This window comes from Mytilus edulis, chromosome 6 (genome assembly GCF_963676685.1).
Source record: "Mytilus edulis chromosome 6, xbMytEdul2.2, whole genome shotgun sequence".
NCBI classification, from domain to species: Eukaryota; Metazoa; Mollusca; class Bivalvia; order Mytilida; family Mytilidae; genus Mytilus; species Mytilus edulis.
The window spans coordinates 79,209,548-79,230,594 of record NC_092349.1 but is presented as its reverse complement, the minus strand read 5'-3'; the positions used below and the strand labels follow the sequence as shown (position 1 = coordinate 79,230,594).

The 21,047-nt window shown below is 32.6% G+C and overlaps 1 protein-coding gene across 1 annotated transcript; it reads right to left on the bottom strand.

Moving 5' to 3' along the window:
- Positions 1–14,609: 14,609 nt before the first annotated feature.
- On the bottom strand, positions 14,610–18,885 carry LOC139528545 (zinc finger protein 723-like). The gene is made up of 2 exons (XM_071324575.1): positions 18,773–18,885; positions 14,610–17,171 (listed from the first exon to the last, which is right to left on the bottom strand). Exon 2 carries the CDS (start codon positions 17,116–17,118, stop codon positions 15,883–15,885), a length of 1,236 nt encoding a protein of 411 aa, XP_071180676.1. The 5' UTR covers positions 17,119–17,171; positions 18,773–18,885; the 3' UTR covers positions 14,610–15,882.
- Positions 18,886–21,047: the final 2,162 nt, after the last annotated feature.

Genomic DNA, 21,047 nt, shown 5'->3' with positions numbered 1-21,047 from the left:
TGTCATTCTAGTATCGTTCGCCCATCGTTTACAAAATAAAGCTAAATATAAGTACATCGTTAATTTCTGTACTGAATTGTGGTAGATCTGTGAAGTTGAAGTAAATTTTAACATCGAAAATTCTATTTAAAATTATATAATTTATACAAACGTAACAGTATGTTTAGGAGTTCGTGCCATGCAGGGTGCACTAAAAATATAATAAACAAGAAGAAAAGTCCGTTATCTTTATGGATATCTCTGTGCAATGCACGTATTTGAAGATTTCAATCAACATGTGCATTTGTTCAGTTATATTATGCAATATTAAAGTAATCTTAAGTCAAAAGTCATACAAAAATCAATACACGGATATAAATAATGATCATATTAAATTTTATATTGATAACTGTTTCCTTACTTGAAGGTTATAGAAATATGCACGTGTGCAGATGACACTACAAATTTTTTTTTAAATAGATGTGTATACTACTGTATACTGTTATATAAATTATCGATTTTGTGCATGGTTGTCAACCATACATGTTCAAGATATTAAACATTTAGTACCACGTACCACACACTTACCATTATATATCAATTTACATATATCTTTATCATTTCAGAAGACTCTACTTTCATAAATTTGAATAATAGAAATTTTTTAAATTGTTCAATCTAAATTATGAAATAATTCGGTTCCGCCTCTTGAATAAAGAGAGATTCAATCTCATGCGTTGTTCTTAGACGTATTTACACTTGAATGCAAAACTTAGTTCCCTCAAAATTAGTGTATGGAAACTCGCCAGGTTGATGTGCAAATTATTCCTTTTCAGAATTACCACAAACAATGTACCTATGGTTCAGGGATTGGGTTTAAATAAAAAGCGCTTATTATAAATATGAAGGGTCCGCTCCCGTTTGCAAGAATGCATTCCATTTTCAAGGTTATCAATTAAAAACAAATCTTTAACCACCTGCATGTATGTAAAACAGATATCATGTCCTGAACCGGATCCTGTTTTTAAAAGTGTGGGAGAGATTTTCAAGTATTCCGAAATACGCGTCGTCTTGAACGGGTATTTATCCACCCTGTTGCGTAGTGTTGTCCGACACTAAGGTATGGCTTACGTTTACCGGTTTAAGGATAGATTTGTCCAGCACTAGTGTGTGGCGTCCGTGTACATCTTGGAGGATCGACTTGTCTAAACACAGAGGCATGGCTTCCGCGTCTATGCTTTTTGAAGGGGTCGACTGGTCCAACACTGGTGTATAGCTCCCGCGTTCAGTGTCCAGTTTTTTTTATGCTCGAAATGTTGCAAGGTAACGCTGAGTGACACCAATACAGTGCGTAACGTCATATGTATCTAATTCGAATAAATCGAAAAGACCGAACAAATATAACTTTGGAATGCAGTATATTTGCAACATTGAAATAAATATGTGAAGCACAAAGTCGACAAAGTTTAGCCGTCCTCAATCATTAAAAGCATGATTTTATAAATATGATATGATTTAGAATCTAGTCCCCAAAGTAAATCAGAATGGTTTAATGTTCGACCTTGCACCAAATAGAGATCAGTATATTGTATATCATAGCAGACATCGTAAATCCTGTTCACATATTTCTGACTGAATATGATACATCTAATATATTATATATAACGCTTCGCCATATATGATTTTGCAAAAATCTGTTAGTTTACATAACTTTACAAAATCGACAGACTCAATGAAACTCATCCAAAAGATTAAAAGAAACTGTCAACTAAATTTAAGTGCAAATTAAATAAAAATCGTTAATGCAATTGTTTACATATATGTACAGAACACTGCTGTCTGTCTAAAAGGTGGACCAAGGGTCGTGTCTTGTGTCCAAAATGTGACTAAACCATTTACCTTTGAAGACAACTTGAAATGTGCGATTAAAACGTAAAGTTAGATTTGTTGTATCTATTTCATAAATGATATGATTTATAACACTGATATTATACTTTAGTGGAAATCCAGAATGTTACTCCATATATTATACAATATATGAGCTTTTTAATTTGAAATAGGACAAAACGCGAGTGTCGCCAAGCTTTTCTGCTATTTCGTAGCGAGTACAATATTGTCAAATAAAGGGCAAGGGTCAAAAGGGCCATGTTTTGCCCCAACCCCAAATTTAATTTAATTTGTCATGTTGTATCTCTTTACCACAGACCTCCTGAAACTAGTGGCATTTTTCGTTTATCTCGTATATTTTGTTGCCAGTAGTAATCATGGAGATAAACTTTTTGAATATACACTTTTGAAAATATATTTATATTTAAAATCAAACCTGTTTAACGTTGCATTGAATTATACATGTATATGCTGTTTAAATGTATCAGAATGTAATGACCATTTCATGGCAAAATCATTATAAATTCTCTCTAGCAACAAATAATTGCCCATAGTTATGGCAATTTGGTCTCTATTTTACCAAATTTCACGTTTAATATGTTATAAAAAAAAATATAATTTAAGAAGCAGATTGTAAAAAGTAACAAACTGCAAGAAAAATGTCAGGGTTAAAACTCAATGCTGAAATATAAACAAACAAAACTACAGACAAACAACAGTAATTCTTCAAGAGAACTCGGTATCGAAATGCACTTCTCTCTGTTTTATTCAGTAATATATGCAATATTAAAGTAATATGAAGTCAAAAGTCATACACAAAATCAATGCAATGCACGGATATAAATGATCATATTAAATTGTATATTGATAACTGTTTCCTTACTTGAAGGTTATAGAAACACGCACTTGTACAGATGACACTAGGTGTGTATGCTGTGATATAAGTTAGCGATATTTGTGGTTGTCAACCATACACGGCATTAAAAATTAAGTACCATGTACTACACACATTCATGTACCATTAGATATCAATTTACATGTATCTTTATTATTTCAAAAAAGCTCCTTCCTAAAATGTAAATATTAAAAAAGTTTTCAATCATTCAATCTAAATTATGAAATAATTCTGTTCCGCCTCTTTGAGTAATAAGAGATTCATGCAATATGCATGTTAAAGACGTATTTTCACTTCAATGCAAAACTTAATGTCACAATTGTTCCTTCAAATTACTATTGCTGTATAGAAACTCTTGATCTACAAATTATTCTTTTTCAGAATAACAAGATACTTAAAGTTCAGGTTCGGTTTAAATAAAGGCTTAAGTTATAGATAATGCATATTTTAAGGTTTTTCTTGTAGTAGAACACACTTCGGGGTGTCCGGATTGCTCAAATGAAAGACCGACCGTAAGAAAGACCGACCTACGGTCGGTCTTTCATTTGAGCAATCCTGACACCCCGAAGTGTGTTCTACGACAAGAAAAACCTTAAAATATGCATTATCTGACTTATATACCGTCAAAAAAATATTGTTTTTTTATAAAGATTTGCAAAATTTAGTATCCTATTTTACCGACAACACTAAAGTGGGTTATTCCTTTCTAATGCGTTCAGGTTTTAATGCGCCCTACGGCTCATTTAGAATGTGAAATACAACTCACTAATGAATCTAGATATAAACCTTTTAAAAAATATTATCCTTACACAATAAAAATATTACTGTAACTGCATGAAGAAAGACACAAATGTATTGTTACCATCCGATAACGGTGTATGACAAATACAAGACACGTTGAAAGTAATTTATTGTACCACTTAGTTTATGGAAAAGGGGGAGGGATATGTTTTTTTTCTATTTGTAATGTTATTTCTATCGCGGAAAAGTGGATATTTTTTTTTTATTTTAATTGAATCGAATGAAAAATTCAGAAAGATTGTCTTTTGAAAAGCAATACATTTTATTAACAGATAATCAGGATATAATTATATACCCTCCGCACCCGACCCTTTTCTGAGTTACGTTAATGTTATTCAATAGAATATAAGATTATCTTATTAGTTGATCATTTGATGGTGTAAAAGGTATACATAAATTTTAAAAAGTTAAGAACTGACACGAAGACGAATATAAATACATGTAGGTCACAGTATGATTCCTATGCAGCGTTTATCGTCCTGAACATGCATGAAATATTTCCCACTGGCCATTAAGCAAGCAACCAAACATCAATCAACCTATTCAGTGTGACTCAATAAGATTTTCAAAATCTAACACACGAATATGTTAAATCTGGCTTTTTATTTATGAAAGTCTATATTAAAATTCATCTCACATATATGATAATGTTTCTTTATTGTAGCGATAAATTAACAAAACTTCACGTTATTTGTTTCTAAAATTAAAATGCGGGCAATGAAGGTTTCTTTTACATCTATCATCGATTGAATTTTAAAAAATAAATTTCCAAATCGGCAACAAAAACTATCAGACGAATAAAATTTTGAAGTAAATTATAGATTGCATTTTTATCAAGGAAAATAATGACCTCACACAGGTCATTATTTTATGCCTTTGAGCATATTTCATTGAAACATGGTATCGTCCGGGTTGATTCTGAAAAAGAATGACCTGTCGTTCTGAAAGAAAATAACTTCATATAGGTATATAACGTTGAACTATGAAGAGTCCGCTCAAGTTTGCAAGGGTGCGCATTCCACTTTCAAGAGTATCCATTAAAAACAATGTGTATGTATGTGTAGCAGGTCTTATGTCCTGAACCAGATCTTGCGTCTGGAAGTGTGAGGGAGATTTTCAGGTATTCCGAAAAACGCGTCCACTTTCAAGGGTTTTCATCCACCTTGGAGGGTAGCCTTGTCTAATACTAAGGTATGGCGTCCGCGTCGATCGTTGAGGTTAGACTTGTCGTGACGTCTGCGTCCACCTTGGAGGGTAGATTTGTCCAACACCAGGGTAAAGCGTCCGCGTCTAGGTTTTTTTTATGGGGTCGACTCAATCTAATTAAAAACCGATCTCTCATCGCTCCTGTTTCTGATATGTCGCGTGGGAGCTCCCACGCGACATATCAGAAACAGGAGCGACGAGAGATCGGTTTTTAATTAGATTGGGGTCGACTGGTCTTACACTAACGTATGGCGTCCGCGTCCAGTGTTCAGGTTTTTGATGCTCGAAATGATCATCTACAGTGGAGATCACTTCTAACCTCTCATTAGAACTGTCAGAATATTCTGTCATAGAACTGTTCTAACCTGTCCTAGAACAGTCCTAGCTAGAACAGTTCTACCCTAGAACTGTTCTATGTAGAACTGTCAGGATCAGTTCTAGGTAGAACTGACTAAGTCAGTTCTAGGTAGAACTGTCAGGATCAGTTCTAGGGTAGAACTGTCTAAAACTGTTCTAGGTAGAACTGACCAAATCAGTTCTAACCGTAGAACTGTCAGCAGAACTGACTAAATCAGTCAGGACTGTAGAACAGTTCTAAATGACGTCACTGCAGAAAGGGCAATTTAGAATTTAGAAGAAAAAATCAGTTCCAATTACTTTACTATGTATAATAGCAGATGTTTCTATATTTTTTACTGATCAAAAGTTAGGGAGCTACCATTTGATTTTTATGGGGGAGCTAGGATGAAATTTGAAAAAAATAGGCAGGACAGGAGTTTTGAGTATAAAAAAGGCAGGATGTGACACTTGCAAAAAAAAAAAAAGTCAGGACGACAATTTAGGTAAAACAAAGTCAGGATAAACTAAAAAAAAAGGCAGGACCGATTTGAGTGAAAAATAAAAAGGCAGGACAGAGATTACAGCTAAAAAAAATGCAGGACAAAATTTTTCCTCCTAATTTTTATCTCGTTGCCAAACTTATCCATAACGATAATGAATAATATCTGGGAGTCTGGAACGTCAGAAAAATATACTCGATCTGAACATGAATGAAATATTTGCCACTGGACGTAAGGCTACAAACAAAACCAATCATTTTCCTTCTTCAAATTATATTAACAGTATAGTCAGTATACCTTTCCAAGAAGAGAACTTCTCATTTCTCATACATGTACTTTTCATTTTAAAATAAAGTATATGAATTAGTGATGTGAGTGTTGGATGATGCCGTTAAATAGTTTTGTTTAAAAAAAAACCATCATGAACCGTCACTACTGACCAAGTCACTTTTTGTGACGGTTCATTATTTAATAATTTAAGTTTGGATGTAACGGGTCTTCTGTCGTTATTGTGTTATCAGCGCCCATAGACATAAGTTAGTCATGTGACCGTAATGTCATCAACGTCTTTTCATGGTTTGGCAAGGTTTAAAATGGAATTTAGAATCAAATTATAAGAAATGACTTATCATTTTTTTCTGTCTATTCGAAATAACATAAAAAATGTGGTGCACACTATTAAAAAACCCGCTTCGCACATTTTTACATTAAAAAAAGCAAAATGATCAGTTTTAGCTGATGCAGTCATATATTGTCAGATTTGGTTGATGCTGTCAAATATGGTCAGTTTTGATTGATGCAGACACATATTTTTGTTACATGAGTCAGTCTGAGGTATGAAAACTACTGATGTTTGTTCAATTTCCAATATTGCAGTTATTTATATATACTACAGTAAAAATAAATATAACTGAAGTACTGTGCAACTATATAGACTCACATCAAACAAAAAAAAGCAAATATGGTCAGTTTTGGTTAATGCGGTCAAAAGATTTTATTATACAACTCAGTCTGAAGTATGAAAACTACTGATATTTGTTTACGATTCAATACTTTGAATAAAAAGAGGATATACTGGCACTATAAATGCATGCGAACAAAATTTTGAGGTCATTGTTTTCCAATATTGCTGTAACTTGTATATTACAGTCCCTCTTGACCTAAAATTATAACTGAATTACTGTGCAGCTTTTTAGATTTGCAGAAAGAAAGAGCAAATAAGGTCAGTTTAGATAGATTCGGTCAAAAGATTTTATTACACGACTCAGTCTGAAGTATGAAAACTACTGATATTTGTTTACGATTCAATACTTTGAATAAAAAGAGGACATGCTGGCACTATAAATTCATGCGAACAAAATTTTGAGGTCATTGTTATCCAATATTGCTATAACTTGTATATATAACAGTCCCTCTTGACCTAAAATTATAACTGAATTACTGTACAGCTATATAGATTTGCAGAAAGAAAGAGCAAATAAGGTCAGTTTAGATTGATGCGGTCAAAAGATTTTATTACATGACTCAGTCTGAAGTATGAAAACTACTGATATTTGTTTACGATTCAATACTTTGAATAAAAAGAGGACATGCTGGCACTATAAATTCATGCGAACAAAATTTTTAGGTCATTGTTTTCCAATATTGCTGTAACTTGTATATTATAGTCCCTCTTGACCTAAAATTATAACTGAATTGCTGTACAGCTATATAGATTTGCAGAAAGAAAGAGCAAATATGGTCAGTTAAGATTGATGCGGTCAAAAGATTTTATTACACGACTCAGTCTGAAGTATGAAAACTACTGATATTTGTTTACGATTCAATACTTTGAATAAAAAGAGGATATGCTGGCGCTATAAATTCATGCGAACAAAATTTTGAGGTCATTGTTTTCCAATATTGCTATAACTTGTATATATTACAGTCCCTCTTGACCTAAAATTATAACTGAATTACTGTACAGCTATATAGATTTGCAGAACGAAAGAGCAAATAAGGTCAGTTTAGATTGATGCGGTCAAAAGATTTTATTACACGACTCAGTCTGAAGTAGGAAAACTACTGATATTTATTTTCGATTCAATACTTTGAATAAAAAGATGACATGCTGGCACTATAAATTCATGCGTACAAAATTTTGAGGTCATTGTTTTCCAATATTGCTATAACTTGTATATATTACAGTCCCTCTTGACCTAAAATTATAACAGAATTGCTGTACAGCTATATAGATGTGCAGAAAGAAAGAGCAAATAAGGTCAGTTTAGATTGATGCGGTCAAAAGATTTTATTACACGACTCAGTCTGAAGTATGAAAACTACTGATATTTGTTTACGATTCAATACTTTGAATAAAAAGAGGATATGCTGGCGCTATAAATGCATGCGAACAAAATTTTGAGGTCATTGCTTTCCAATATTGCTATAACTTGTATATATTACAGTCCCTCTTGACCTAAAATCATAACTGAATTACTGTACAGCTATATAGATTTGCAGAAAGAAAGAGCAAATAAAGTCAGTTTAGATTGATGCGGTCAAAAGATTTTATTACACGACTCAGTCTGAAGTATGAAAACTACTGATATTTGTTTTCGATTCAATACTTTGAATAAAAAGAGGACATGCTGGCACTATAAATTCATGCGTACAAAATTCTGAGGTCATTGTTTTCCAATATTGCTATAACTTGTACCATGGAAGATCAATGCATTTGAATGAGGACAATAAATTTTAGTTGGACCCCCCCCTTTTTTTAAACTGCTGGATCCGTCCCTGGTGGTTTGGGCCGGAATAACGTATTACATTAAGGTCAGATAATTTTGTTATGTAAAACGAGTCATCCTGACTCCCCGAATGACAAATGTAAAATAAATGAAATAATAATGCCCCCTCCCCCCCCCCCCAATATTAACGGCTTAATATATGTTCAAAAAATGAAAGAAAAACAAATAATTTATGTAACACATCAACAAAAGAAAATCACTGAATAACAGGCTCCTGACTTGGAACAGGCACATACATGCAGAATATGGCGAGGTTAAACATGTTCTCTTGCCGATTATAAATCTGAAATAAAACTGGCAAAATAGCAAAACTCTATATAATATAATTCGCTATTTTGCCGAAGCCTTTATATTAAGACAAATATTTCTTAAAACTTATAAATCAATTCTAGCCGTAGAATTTATAAATCAATTTTAGCCGTAGAATTTATAAATTAATTCTGGCCGTTACGGTAGAATTTATAAATCAATTCTAGCCGTAGAATTTGAAATCAATTCTAACCGTAGAACTGTTCTAGAAGTAGAACTGACCAAATATTTGGTCAGTTCTAGCTAGAACTGTCTAAAACTGTTCTAGGGTAGAACTGTCAGGATCAGTTCTAGCTAGAACTGTCCAAACCAGTTCTAGTTAGAACAGTTCTAACCTAGAACTGACTAAAAGGTGTCAGGCTGACAGTTCTACATACTGTTCTAGAACAGTTCTCCTGACAGATTCTGACAGAATTTATGAGAGGTTAGAACTGATCTCCACTGTATAAGTACTTACTTCTACTCAAAAGTGTAAAAACGTCTATCTAGTTCGAATAAATAGAAAAGACCGCACATACATGTGCAGAAATGATCTATAGGAAGACACAGCTACATATGTTCCTGTTCAAAGATATATATGATGATATCATTCTTGAGTTTTCTAACCTGTACCAACATTACATGTAAACTTGAGGACCTTCAATACTACTTGTACTTTAAATCATCATATCTACAGAATGATAATACTTTATGTTACCAAGGGGATGAGCAAATATCAATTCCCACAGTCAATACATAATGAAATGTATCTATATTTCAAATAACAGTGTATAAGATTATTTTCAAAGAATATGATTAAATATACTTGTGGTTTCGAAATATTTTTAAATCGGAACCTTTTTTTCGCTTAGATAGTTTTATTTCAGACTAAATCTAGGTTCTCGTTTCAACAGGTTTCCAAATTTACCAACTTTGATATATAACATTTCAGCATGACATGTAAAGAGTAATAAATTCGGTATTCACCATAAATAAAAGGAGATGTGAGGTAAAAGTAAATAAGACAGCAACCAAACGACATGGGAGGGTTGAGATCTCACAAACATGTTTAACCCCGCCGCATTTTTGCGCCTGTCCCAAGTCAGGAGCCTCTGGCCTTTGTTAGTCTTGTATTATTTTAATTTTAGTTTCTTGTGTACAATTTGTAAATTAGTATGGCGTTCATTATCACTGGACTAGTATAAATTTGTTTAGGGGCCAGCTGAAGGACGCCTCCGGGTGCGGGAATTTCTCGCTACATTGAAGACCTGTTGGTGACCCTCTGCTGTTGTTTTTTATTTGGTCGGGTTGTTGTCTCTTTGACACATTCCCCATTTCCATTCTCAATTTTATTCTGTTTATAGAAGAGAGGCGAAAGGATAATCAAACTATAAAAAAGTAGGGGAGAAAACTGACATTTCAATTGCCATGACAGAAAACGCAAAACAATCATAGACAAACAACAGTATACAAAACACAGCAGGTATACTTCAGTCATAAAATTAAGGACATTATATATATGCAATATGGCAAACACCAAGTCGCAAACAGTGAAGGAAAAAGTGCATGGCAGTCAAAAAAGATCTGCTGTCTATATCAAATTATGAAAGATCATCAAAATATTACTATAGACAACCACTAATGATGTTCCTGACTCCACATATCCCCGAGATAGGGTATACTAATTTACTTTTTTAAAGTTAAATAGATCCGTTTCTCGGTCCCTTTAAGGCAACTATTAGTAACGGGACGAATGAACAGCGTTTTACTAAATATGGAATATGTTCAAACATAAATCCAGCTTTCTCCTTTTTTTAGGAATACCTGGTGAATGGATAAAACTAGTGACACAGATATAATCATGATGATGTATACTTTGAAATTATGCTTTTGTAGATTGATGAAACTTAATATTTCATACCACGTATCAAAAACTAATATATATATATGAAGCAATTGATAATTTGCATGCTGGTTTTTTTTAAGATTGTTCTTAATTTGAATAGCATCAATGTGTTTGAATGTATCACGACAATGGTGAAGGTCACATAATATGTCACAAGAGGTGTTGAATGTATCACGACAATGGTGAAGGTCAATAATATGTCACAAGAGGTGTTTGTACAATCACAACCATAACTTTGGAATGTAGAACATTTGAAATATGAAAATGAACTTCTGAAGCAGAGCATCGACAAAATTTAGCCATGTCCTATATCTAATTAAAACCATGGTCTTATCTGTAAGATATTAATCTAGTGTTCAAAGTAAATTAGAATGGTTTAATGTTAGAAAATAGAGATCAGTAAATTGTATATCATAGTAGACATCATACAATCCGTTTACATATTTCTGACTGAATTTGATACATCTTATATATCATATAATATCGCTTCGCCATGATATATGATTTTGCAACAATCTGTTAGTTTACATAACTTTACAGAATTGACAGACTCAATGAAACTCATCCAAAAGATAAAAAGAAACTGTAGACTAAATTAAGTGCAAATTAAATAAAAACCGCTGATGCAACTGTTTACATATAAGTACATAACACTGATGGTTGTCTATAAGGCGGACCAAGGGTCGTGTCTTGTGTTAAAAATGTGACTAGACCATTTAAAATAACCTTTGAAGTCAACTTGATTTGTGCGATTAAAAACGTAATGTAAGATTTGTTGTATCTATTTCATAAATGATATGATTATTATTAACACCAGTGGAATTTCAGATGTAATTCTATATATTCTATATATTATACAATATATGTACATTGTCGGACATTACAAAATTTATTAAAGAGCTTTTTAAAATTTGAAATTGGACAAAACGCGAATGTCGCCAAGCTTTTCTGCTATTTTGTAGCGAGTAAAAAAAATGTCAAGTAAAGGGCAAGGGTTGAAAAGAGCCATTTTTTGCCCTAACCCCAAATTTTATTTAATTTGTCAAGCTATAATTCTTTACCACAAACTTTCTGAAAATAGTTGCATTTTGCGTCTATCTCGTATATTGTGTTGCCTAGCAATCATGCATACAATCCTGGAGATAAACTTTTGAATACGCTAAATATACAGCTTAAATATACATGACTGTATTTATATTTGAAACCAAACCTGTTTAAATGTATCGCAATGTAATGACTATTTAATGGCAAAATCATTGTAAATTATCCCTAGCAACAAATATTTGCATATAGCAATGACAATTTGGTATCTATTTACTTTTAATATATTGTAACAAAAAGATAATTCAAGATGCACATTGTAAAAAGAAACTAACTCAAAGGAAAATGTCAAGGAAAAAAATCGATGCTAAAACATCAACAAAAAATTCTACAGACAAACAACAGTAATTATTCTAGATAACGCGATAACGAAATGCACTTCTCTCAGATCAATTTATGGAGTACACAAATGAACCACGCTTGCCCTTGCGGTAAAATTGCTTGTGATTACATTTTGTTCATGAATTAACTCGTGTACACCGTATATATATATTATTATATTCTTTTATCATACCGGATGTCTAGGTTGGATTTACTATCCACAAGTAGTGGTGGTAATAAACCTGCAATTAACAGAAGCCTGTGATTCATGTTGTTATCCCATGAGCCTTTGACATGTCGGGCCTTTAATGCTTACTTTATGGAAGGGTTTGCTTTTAAAGCTTGCTATATGGTATGGGTTTATGCTTAACGCTTACTATATATGGTATGGTATAGATTTGCACTCTGTTGCAGGCTGTACCATAACCTACATTTGTTCAAATCCTCGTTATTTAGTCTCTGATGAAATGTTGAATAAATAGCAATCATATCACTTATAATATTGACCGCTTCAAATAAGTTTTTTTTTTAATAACTTTCTTTCGAAACCTGTTGTTGTCCTATATGATTAGTATTTACATGCACAATGGCCTGTTTAGGTTTTTATTTTATCTTTTTCTGTAGGTAAGAAACTCCTTCAATTATGTACAAGTCATTTATTTGTTGCGAAAACGACGATATCTACATTATACTGCTACCGAGGACACTTCCTACTGAATAAACAAGAGTGCACACGCTGAAATGTCTCGCCTTCTTTACTAACTAAATCATTGATATTATGTTGATAGTCCTAAATAAAAAGCTTTATTACAACTGTCACACACACAAAGATAACAGTAACCAAGAAAACTAAACATTGACCAATGAACCATGAAAATGGGGTCATAGTCAGATTAACCATGCCAGGCAGACATGTACAGCTAACAATTCTTCCATACAACAAACATAGTTGACCAATGGCTTATATTTTTTAAGAAAAACAGACCAAAACACAAAACCTTAACACTGAGCAATGAACCGTGAAAATGAGGTCAAGTTCAAATAAAACCTGCGCGACTGACATATAGATCCTAAATATTGCCATACACTTAATATAGTTGACCTATTGCATAACGTATTAGAAAAAGACCAAAACTCAAAACTTAACTTTGATCACTGAACCATGAAAATGAGGTGAAGGTCAGATGACACCTTCCAGCTAGACATGTACACCTTACAATCATTCCATACACCAAATATAGTAGACCTATTGCATACATTATAAGAAAAACAGACCAAAACACAAAATCTAAACTATAACCACTGAACCGTGAAAAGGTCAAGGTCAGATGAAACCTGCCAGTTGGACATGTACACCTTACAGTCCTTCCATACATCTAATATGCTAGACATATTGCTTAAAGTATCTGAGATATGGACTTGACCACCAAAACTAAACCTTGTTCACTAATCTAAGTGAAAAAAGTCTGACGGGCATGAGGACTTTGCTATAGGTACGCACATACCAAATATAGTTTTCCTATTACTTAAAATAAGAGAGATTTAACATTACAAAAAATCTTAACTTTTTTCAAGTAGTCACTGAACCATGAAAATGAGGTCAAGGACATTGGACATGTGACTGACGACAACATCATAACATGAAGCATCTATATACAAAGTATGAAGCATCCAGGTCTTCAACCTTCTTAAATATGGAGCTTTTAAGAAATTAGCTAACGCCGCCGTAGCCGCCGCTGCCGTCGGATCACTATCCCTATGTCGAGCTTTCAGCGACAAAATTCGCATGTTCGACAACTAGATGTGCCCCAATACCTACGCTGTACTGCTACCAATGACACTTCCGAACGAGTGATCTCGATGTCCACCAATTTTATATACTTTAATTCTGCCTATGACACTACTCAATGAACTATAGATGTCCGCCAAATATCTATACTTTAATGCTACGAATGAGCCTTCCAATTAAATAAACAAAATGTTCATCGACTACCTATATTATTATTCTACAGCCGAAGGACACTTCCTTTTAAATACACTAGATGTCTGGCTACCAGCTATCTACACTACACTGCTACAGAAGACCACTTATTGAATTATTCATTAACTACGATGTCCTTCAACTATCTATACAATACAGCCACAAAGACACAACATTACGGAATAAACTATCAGCTAGAACTTGTACATTCACAGAAACAAATTTGTAACTTTCACCATATATATTTTTCCATATAAAGATTTCTTAGTTCAGAGTTAATGACAAACAAATGTACAAAGTTCGGCTGTTGTCTGCTCTATGGTCGGATTGTTGTCGCTTTGACGCATTCCCCATTTCCATTCTGAATTTTAAAGTAAATGACAATACTAATGATCATTACCATAGAAAATATTTAAGAATACAGATTGTTTTCTTCAAATAGATTTTTAATGAACTAAATTTTTAAAAATGATTGTAAAGTATAAACCTCCCTTCATAGAAAAATAAAGCACATAAATTATCTTAATGTGTAATTTGACACTGTGTTCCTAATTCGCCAAAGTTTAACTGTACATTTTTTAAAGATACAAATGTTATACATAGCACAGTTACTGTTCACAAATGTTTTGTTTATCAACAAGATCAACATACATGATGTGACATATTTAAAGTTGTTTTAAAGAAAATTGTTTCCATATTTTATGTGATCTACAATTGTACATGTACATCATACAGTAACATGTATTTTTGTACTTCTTAATTGACTGTTTTGTACATATTGCATGTATTGTACATCAGCGTGTTATTTAATGTGTTAATTAAGACGATGTGTCTTGGAAAGGTTTTAATCCTTATCTACTAGTGTCACAAACATGGAGCCCGAGTTGTGTGTTTGTATACATACATTGTGCATCATGTAGGTCACAGCTATGAAATGTATGAATATCTTTAAAGCATTTTCCACCCTAAACTTCACATATAAAAATTGGTAGATATCAGAATGAGTTAAGCAAATGTCTCTTTTAATTACTGGTATTTTCGGTATTTTCCGCATTCCTGGGCATACATGTTCAAAAGACTTTTCTTCAAAATGTATTTGTTGATGTTTTATCATAGAATTTTGATCAGAAAACTTTTTTTCACATACATCACATGTAAAGCCTTTATCTTTCCTGTGCATATTTTCATGTATTCGAAGTTGGCGGGGATGTTTAAAACTATCATAATGCCACATTGATGACAAGAACTAAAATGCATAAACTTTTGATGTTGAAGTCTTGAATGTTTCTTCAATTCAGGACTGGATTGAAAGTTTTGAGCACACGACTCAAAATTACTTTTATATGGTTTAATTTCTGAGTGATTAAACAAATGTCTTTGTTAGTGGCATTTACAGCCGATTTGAATGAGTGTGTAGGCAAAAATAATATCTTTGGTTAGCTTGCTTGCTAGCTGAGCCGTGAAGTCATTGTTCGGTTAGGTTAACTACCATCCTTTAAGAGTAGACTAGTCCGATAGAAAACGAACCTATATACTAGTATCTGTCTGTGGAACTAGGCTACTACGAAAGGAGGGTAGTATACCTTGCTAACAATGACTTCACGGTTCAGCAAGTAAGCAAGCTAACAAAATATATTAGATTTAGCTACACACTCATTTAAATCAGCTGTAAAAGTAAACTTCCGACCACGCTCTTCACACATGTAACGCGCTTTTCTGTCGTGTAATTTTAAATGCTCCCTCTATTTAGAATAAGAAACATGTTCTCCACAAACATGACATACAAGTGGTGACAATGTAGCATGTATGTTCTCGTGGCTTCCGAGGGCATCATAAGTATTAAAGGCTTTAAGCTTTCCCCACATCAAGAGCAATTAAATATTTCCTTTTCAAATATTTCGAATATGTTGTTTTAATTCAGAAACATTTTTAAAACTTATCTGACAGGAATCACACATAAAGAGTTTACACTCGGTGTGAATAACTTCATGTTTCTGTAGTTGACGTTTTTGATTAAAACCTTTACCACATGTCTTGCATTTATGCTTTCTTTTTTCCTTGTGCAATTTAATATGTCTGATCATTGCTGATTCAATCGTAAACACTTTTTTACAAAGAAAACAGTTGTAAACCTTTCCAATTATATGATTCTTGTTCTCATCCGATGTTTTCAAATCTGCACGTGGTTGCTTAGGAAGATAAGAAACAAAGCCTTCACTCTCTGTGTGTAATTTTATATGACTTCTTAATGCAAATTTTGATAAAAAGTCTTTGTTGCAAAATTTGCATTTGTGTGGAATCGTTTTTGTGATTTCGTTCTCTTTACACGGTGACATCTGACAAGAGACTTGGTGATTAAAACTGGATGAAACCATCGAAACAGGCTTTTCAGATTCACTTTTGTTTAACTTTTTGAGGTTTTCAAATTCCGATTTGTCGGATTCCATTTGTGTATCATTCTTAAAACCTTGCCTTGCCATTGATGATTGGTCATCTGGCGATGTAATACCTGAACGTTTATCGCCATTCAACATGTACATCATTGGTAAATTTTTATCTACTGAAACGACTGGAAACTTAAAAGAAAATTCCTTCTCACCAAATTTGTATTTATAACACTTCGTCTGAGTTTGTTTGTTTTTCTCTTCTGTTTTATTGCAGGAAATTAACTTAGATATTTTGTCACAGTTAATTGCTTCACCATTATTTTCCGACCTATTCAAATTGGTCTGGCGATCTTTCTTGTCATTTAAAGGCAAATCTGTATAAAAATCGGTCTTTTTAAATTTCACATTGAAAATGTCAGTTTCTGTAGCATGTACAACGTCAACCATATCATCTTTTTCTATTTTTCTATTAACGTTGGCACTATTGTTATTATTGTTTTGATTGTTATAGTCGCTCGACATTAATATATTACATTCATTCTCAGAGCTGTCAGTCTCTCTTTTAACTTCAAATACATTTAACTTGGAATCTTCTGTTTTAACCTCGTTTTCAATATAGCAAATCTCCGATTCTCTTTTACCTTCACACAAACCTAACTTGGAGTCTTCTATTTCAATGTTTTGACACACCCCTGGTTTTTGTTTGCTTTGCCTGTCAAGTAAATATGGTAAATTCATCCTTCGCTTGTCGTAATTTTTAGATCCAGTTCACTTATAATAATTAGCTGTAACTAAAAAATGAATGCAATTATAAAAAAAATAATTAGATAAGTATACAGAAAACAAGAAGTTCACTTGAGTCTGTAACACTTAACTGGTAAAAAAAAAAGTGACGGTCGGCTAAATTTGAGGACCATTGATTGCACAGACTAGTTGTGTTTGTCTGGCTGATAATAATTTGAAATTTCCATGTTTTCCCTTGCTCTTATGGTTATCATCTCCAAACAGGTTGACAGATTTTTCTAAAATTTGCAAGGAACATGTAGATATGTTTATGTAGCATGTTTTGCTGAGCAATTTTATTGGATTTGCAACTGTTTTACCTTAACACATCAAGTGCTGCTACAAGTATATTTCAGATAGTCATAATGATTGAAGAAGCTAATTTTTTTTTAGAAATTTCTGATTGTTGCAGAAAGGCCTAGACACAAAATCATTAAAAGCTATATTAGAATAGCATCCTTATCATCTAATCTATCTAAGGTCAAGAAAATCTTCCGTCTTGTCATGTTTTAAGTTAATATTTAAATATAAAAAGAAGTTGTGGCATGATTGTCAATGAGACAACCCTCCACATGAGACCAAATGACACAGAAATTAATAGTGAATGGTCACCGGACAGTTTTCAATAATGAGCCAAGTCCATACCGCATAGTCAGCAAAAAAGGGACATGCAATGACAAAATTTATCTGAAACAATTCAAACAAGAAAAATGACAGCCTAATTAAATAAATGTACAAAATAATAAATGAAAAACATAAGTAACACAACAATAAACAACAACCACTGAATTACAGGCTCCTGGATGTAGTTTTATTATAAATTTTAGCCATTTTTGTCATGTTGACTTATTTGCAGATCTTACTTTGTGAACATTATATATTCATGTTATTGCTGCTTACAGTTTATCTCAATAGTATTCAAGATAATAACCAAAAACTGCAAAACTTCCTAAAAATTACCAATGTCGGGGCAGCAAAACAACTAAATGTACGGGTTGTCAGGTATGTCTCATTTTAGTAATGTTGACTTACTTTGTAGATCTTATTTTGCTGTCGTTATTGCTGTTTACAGTTTGTCTATATCTTCAATAGTGTTCACGATCAAAACTAAAAACTGCAAAGTTTCTGTATAATTACCAATTCAGGGGCAGCAACATTAACCCAACAACGGGTTGTCGGATACTTCTGAAAATGTCAGGGCAGATAGCTCATGAGCTATTGAACAATTTCACCCAATGTCAGATTTGCTCTAAATGCTTTGGATTCAGAAATATAAGCTACAATCTACATGTTACGTCTATGTTCTATTCTTAGCCATGGCGGCCATCTTGTTGGCAATAAGCTGGGTCATCGGACACATTGTTTAAACTAGATGTCCCAATGATGACTGTGGTGAAGTTAATTTGTTTAATGTTGCCTAGTAGTTTCAGAGGTGAAAAATGTTGTAAAAGTTAACAGACGACGGCGGACGCCAAGTGATGAGAAAAGCTTGCTTGGCCCTTTGGTCCGGGTGAGCTAAAAATAGAAATAAAAATTGTATACTTTCGTATAATAGTAATACACTCGGAGATAGGTTTATCTTCTAGCGTGTTACTATACTGAAGCTTACCTCATTTAGTATGTAATATGAAGCTAAATCTTTTTTAATAGAACTGCTGAAGCAACAAATTTAACGCTCTCTTTAAATCATCCTAATTATTGACACCATGGTTGAAATTGAAACGCCTTAATTTCTATTGGACGAATTTTAAGATATTCTAAAACTTAAATCGGTAGCGAAACCTGAGATTTATTCCGGAAACAAGGATGGGTTATGAATAGGTTCTCTGTAGTCCTATTATTATATTTATTAAAGTTGTACATATATCGATGCAAGTTTGTTGTGTTTGGTAACGTGCATGTGTTTATGCTATTTATAATATACTAGTCAACAAAAGAAACGATACAAGACTTTTTTTCAAATTAAAGATAAAGTTTTCCGTTCATTGGACCAATATTGAAGGTAGTAATACTTAATCATTATGGAAATATAAATCCGTTTAAAAAAATATTTTTTTGCTTTCGTGACGTTTTTTCACGATTTTTTTTGATTTTTTTACCAAATTTACATAAAACGACAATTTTAAAAACAAAAGTTCCAATTAATGATGCCAACCTCTCATTTAAAAGTAAAGACAATGTTTGCCATCAATTTGTTTTTAAAAATCATACAGTTTCTTTGTTTATTTGTTAAGCAAAGTTTGGCCCCACGAGAAATCGTTAAAATGTATACATTATCAACTGATTTACCATAGACAGTATGTGTAAAGTGATATTCAAAAAGCGGTAAAAATCTTAAAACTAATCCGAAAGGTTCCAAATTTACTGTGTGTTGTTTTTATACCTAAAGCATTGATTTGAGACGAAAATAAAAAAAAAAAAACATTTTGCATTTTTTGAGATTTCAAAAAACACTTTTTTCCCAAAAATTTAAAAAAAAACAATATTTCAACCCATTAATTACAACATGAACATAACTTGATTAGCATATTGAATATTTTTAAACAAACTTGAAACTTTATTTAGTACTTAGAAAATTATCTGTCGATTTTTTATTCAACTTTCCGCAAAACTAATTTGCACCCTATGCTCGTTTACACGGAATTCAGATACTTTTCGACAAGTTTTGATTTTCATTATCAGATGTGCATACATTGCAAATGAAAGCTTTTTAAAATAGTATATCTCATTTTGTTTTATATTTAATACTTTTTGATAAATTTTATTTCAAAGTCGTGTATCGTTTCTTTTGTTGACTAGTATAGATAGGTGTGTTTGATTGGATATATAAAGAATTCGGGTAGAATTTCATGCACGGGTGGTTTGATAGTAGTTAAAGTCATTCGAGTCATTAATTTGCAGTCTAGTGTTCTAGAGGCTTTTTTCCAAATAAATAATTACAAAAATTATTTATTTACAGGTTGAAAGTCCAAGATGGGTCGCAAGTGTGCTAGTCAGAGACAGACACTTCTCACAATTATCATTTCAGTCATATAAAACACAGGCACTTGTCTCCGAAAAAAAATTCTATATATATACCTTAATGTTATATTAAGGTACTATATAGGAATTGTTTTCTGTCTGAGACAAGTAACTATCATATGAAACAGCAAATTAAAAAAAAAATGATGCATGTTTTTTATAACTTAATAGATAGTTTTCATTCTAAAACTTATATATTTATTTATTTTTTCTTGGTAGAAAATTCTTTAATTTTACCACATTTAGAAGAAGTTTACTTTTAATAATTGCTTGCTTCCAGGAAGCAATTCGCCGAAATATTTTCCGTATGAAAAGTTACCTTAGCGTGACCCTTTTGGTAAAAATTCGGTGATCGCAATACGCATGGATCTGTCACTGAAATAAACTATTATTTGATTGTACATGTTATACACGTGCTCAATATATATGCTTCCTTGTTGATTGTTTACTATAAGGTGACATTCGGTAAACTACGGCTTCAAAACACGGCAATTAATGAGCTGCCATATTTGTTAAACGATTTTTTTTGCGTAAGAAATGACAAAATCGCGCACAAAAGACTAAGTTTAATAAAATATGATATATACATGCATTTGTTTAAGAATTGGATAAACTTTATTGTTCACCAGTCACTCGTTTCATATGCCTTTTATAAAATGAATTACGTTAGTGGGACAGCTTAGTACCGAAATTTGACAAAATCATGCAAATTGTGATACAAGAATCGGATTTGGCACATACGTTCTTTATGGCGTACTTTAGCATATAGGAGGGATAGCCAACATATTGGTGATGTTTTCACGGCGGCCATATTGAATTACGTTTACTTATTACCTGAATAAAAATGCACTTGACTTTTGCAA

Coding starts and splice junctions, on each gene's coding strand:
- LOC139528545 (XM_071324575.1), bottom strand. CDS start 17,118: ATGAATTTACCATATTTACTTGACAGGCAAAGCAAACAAAAACCAGGG.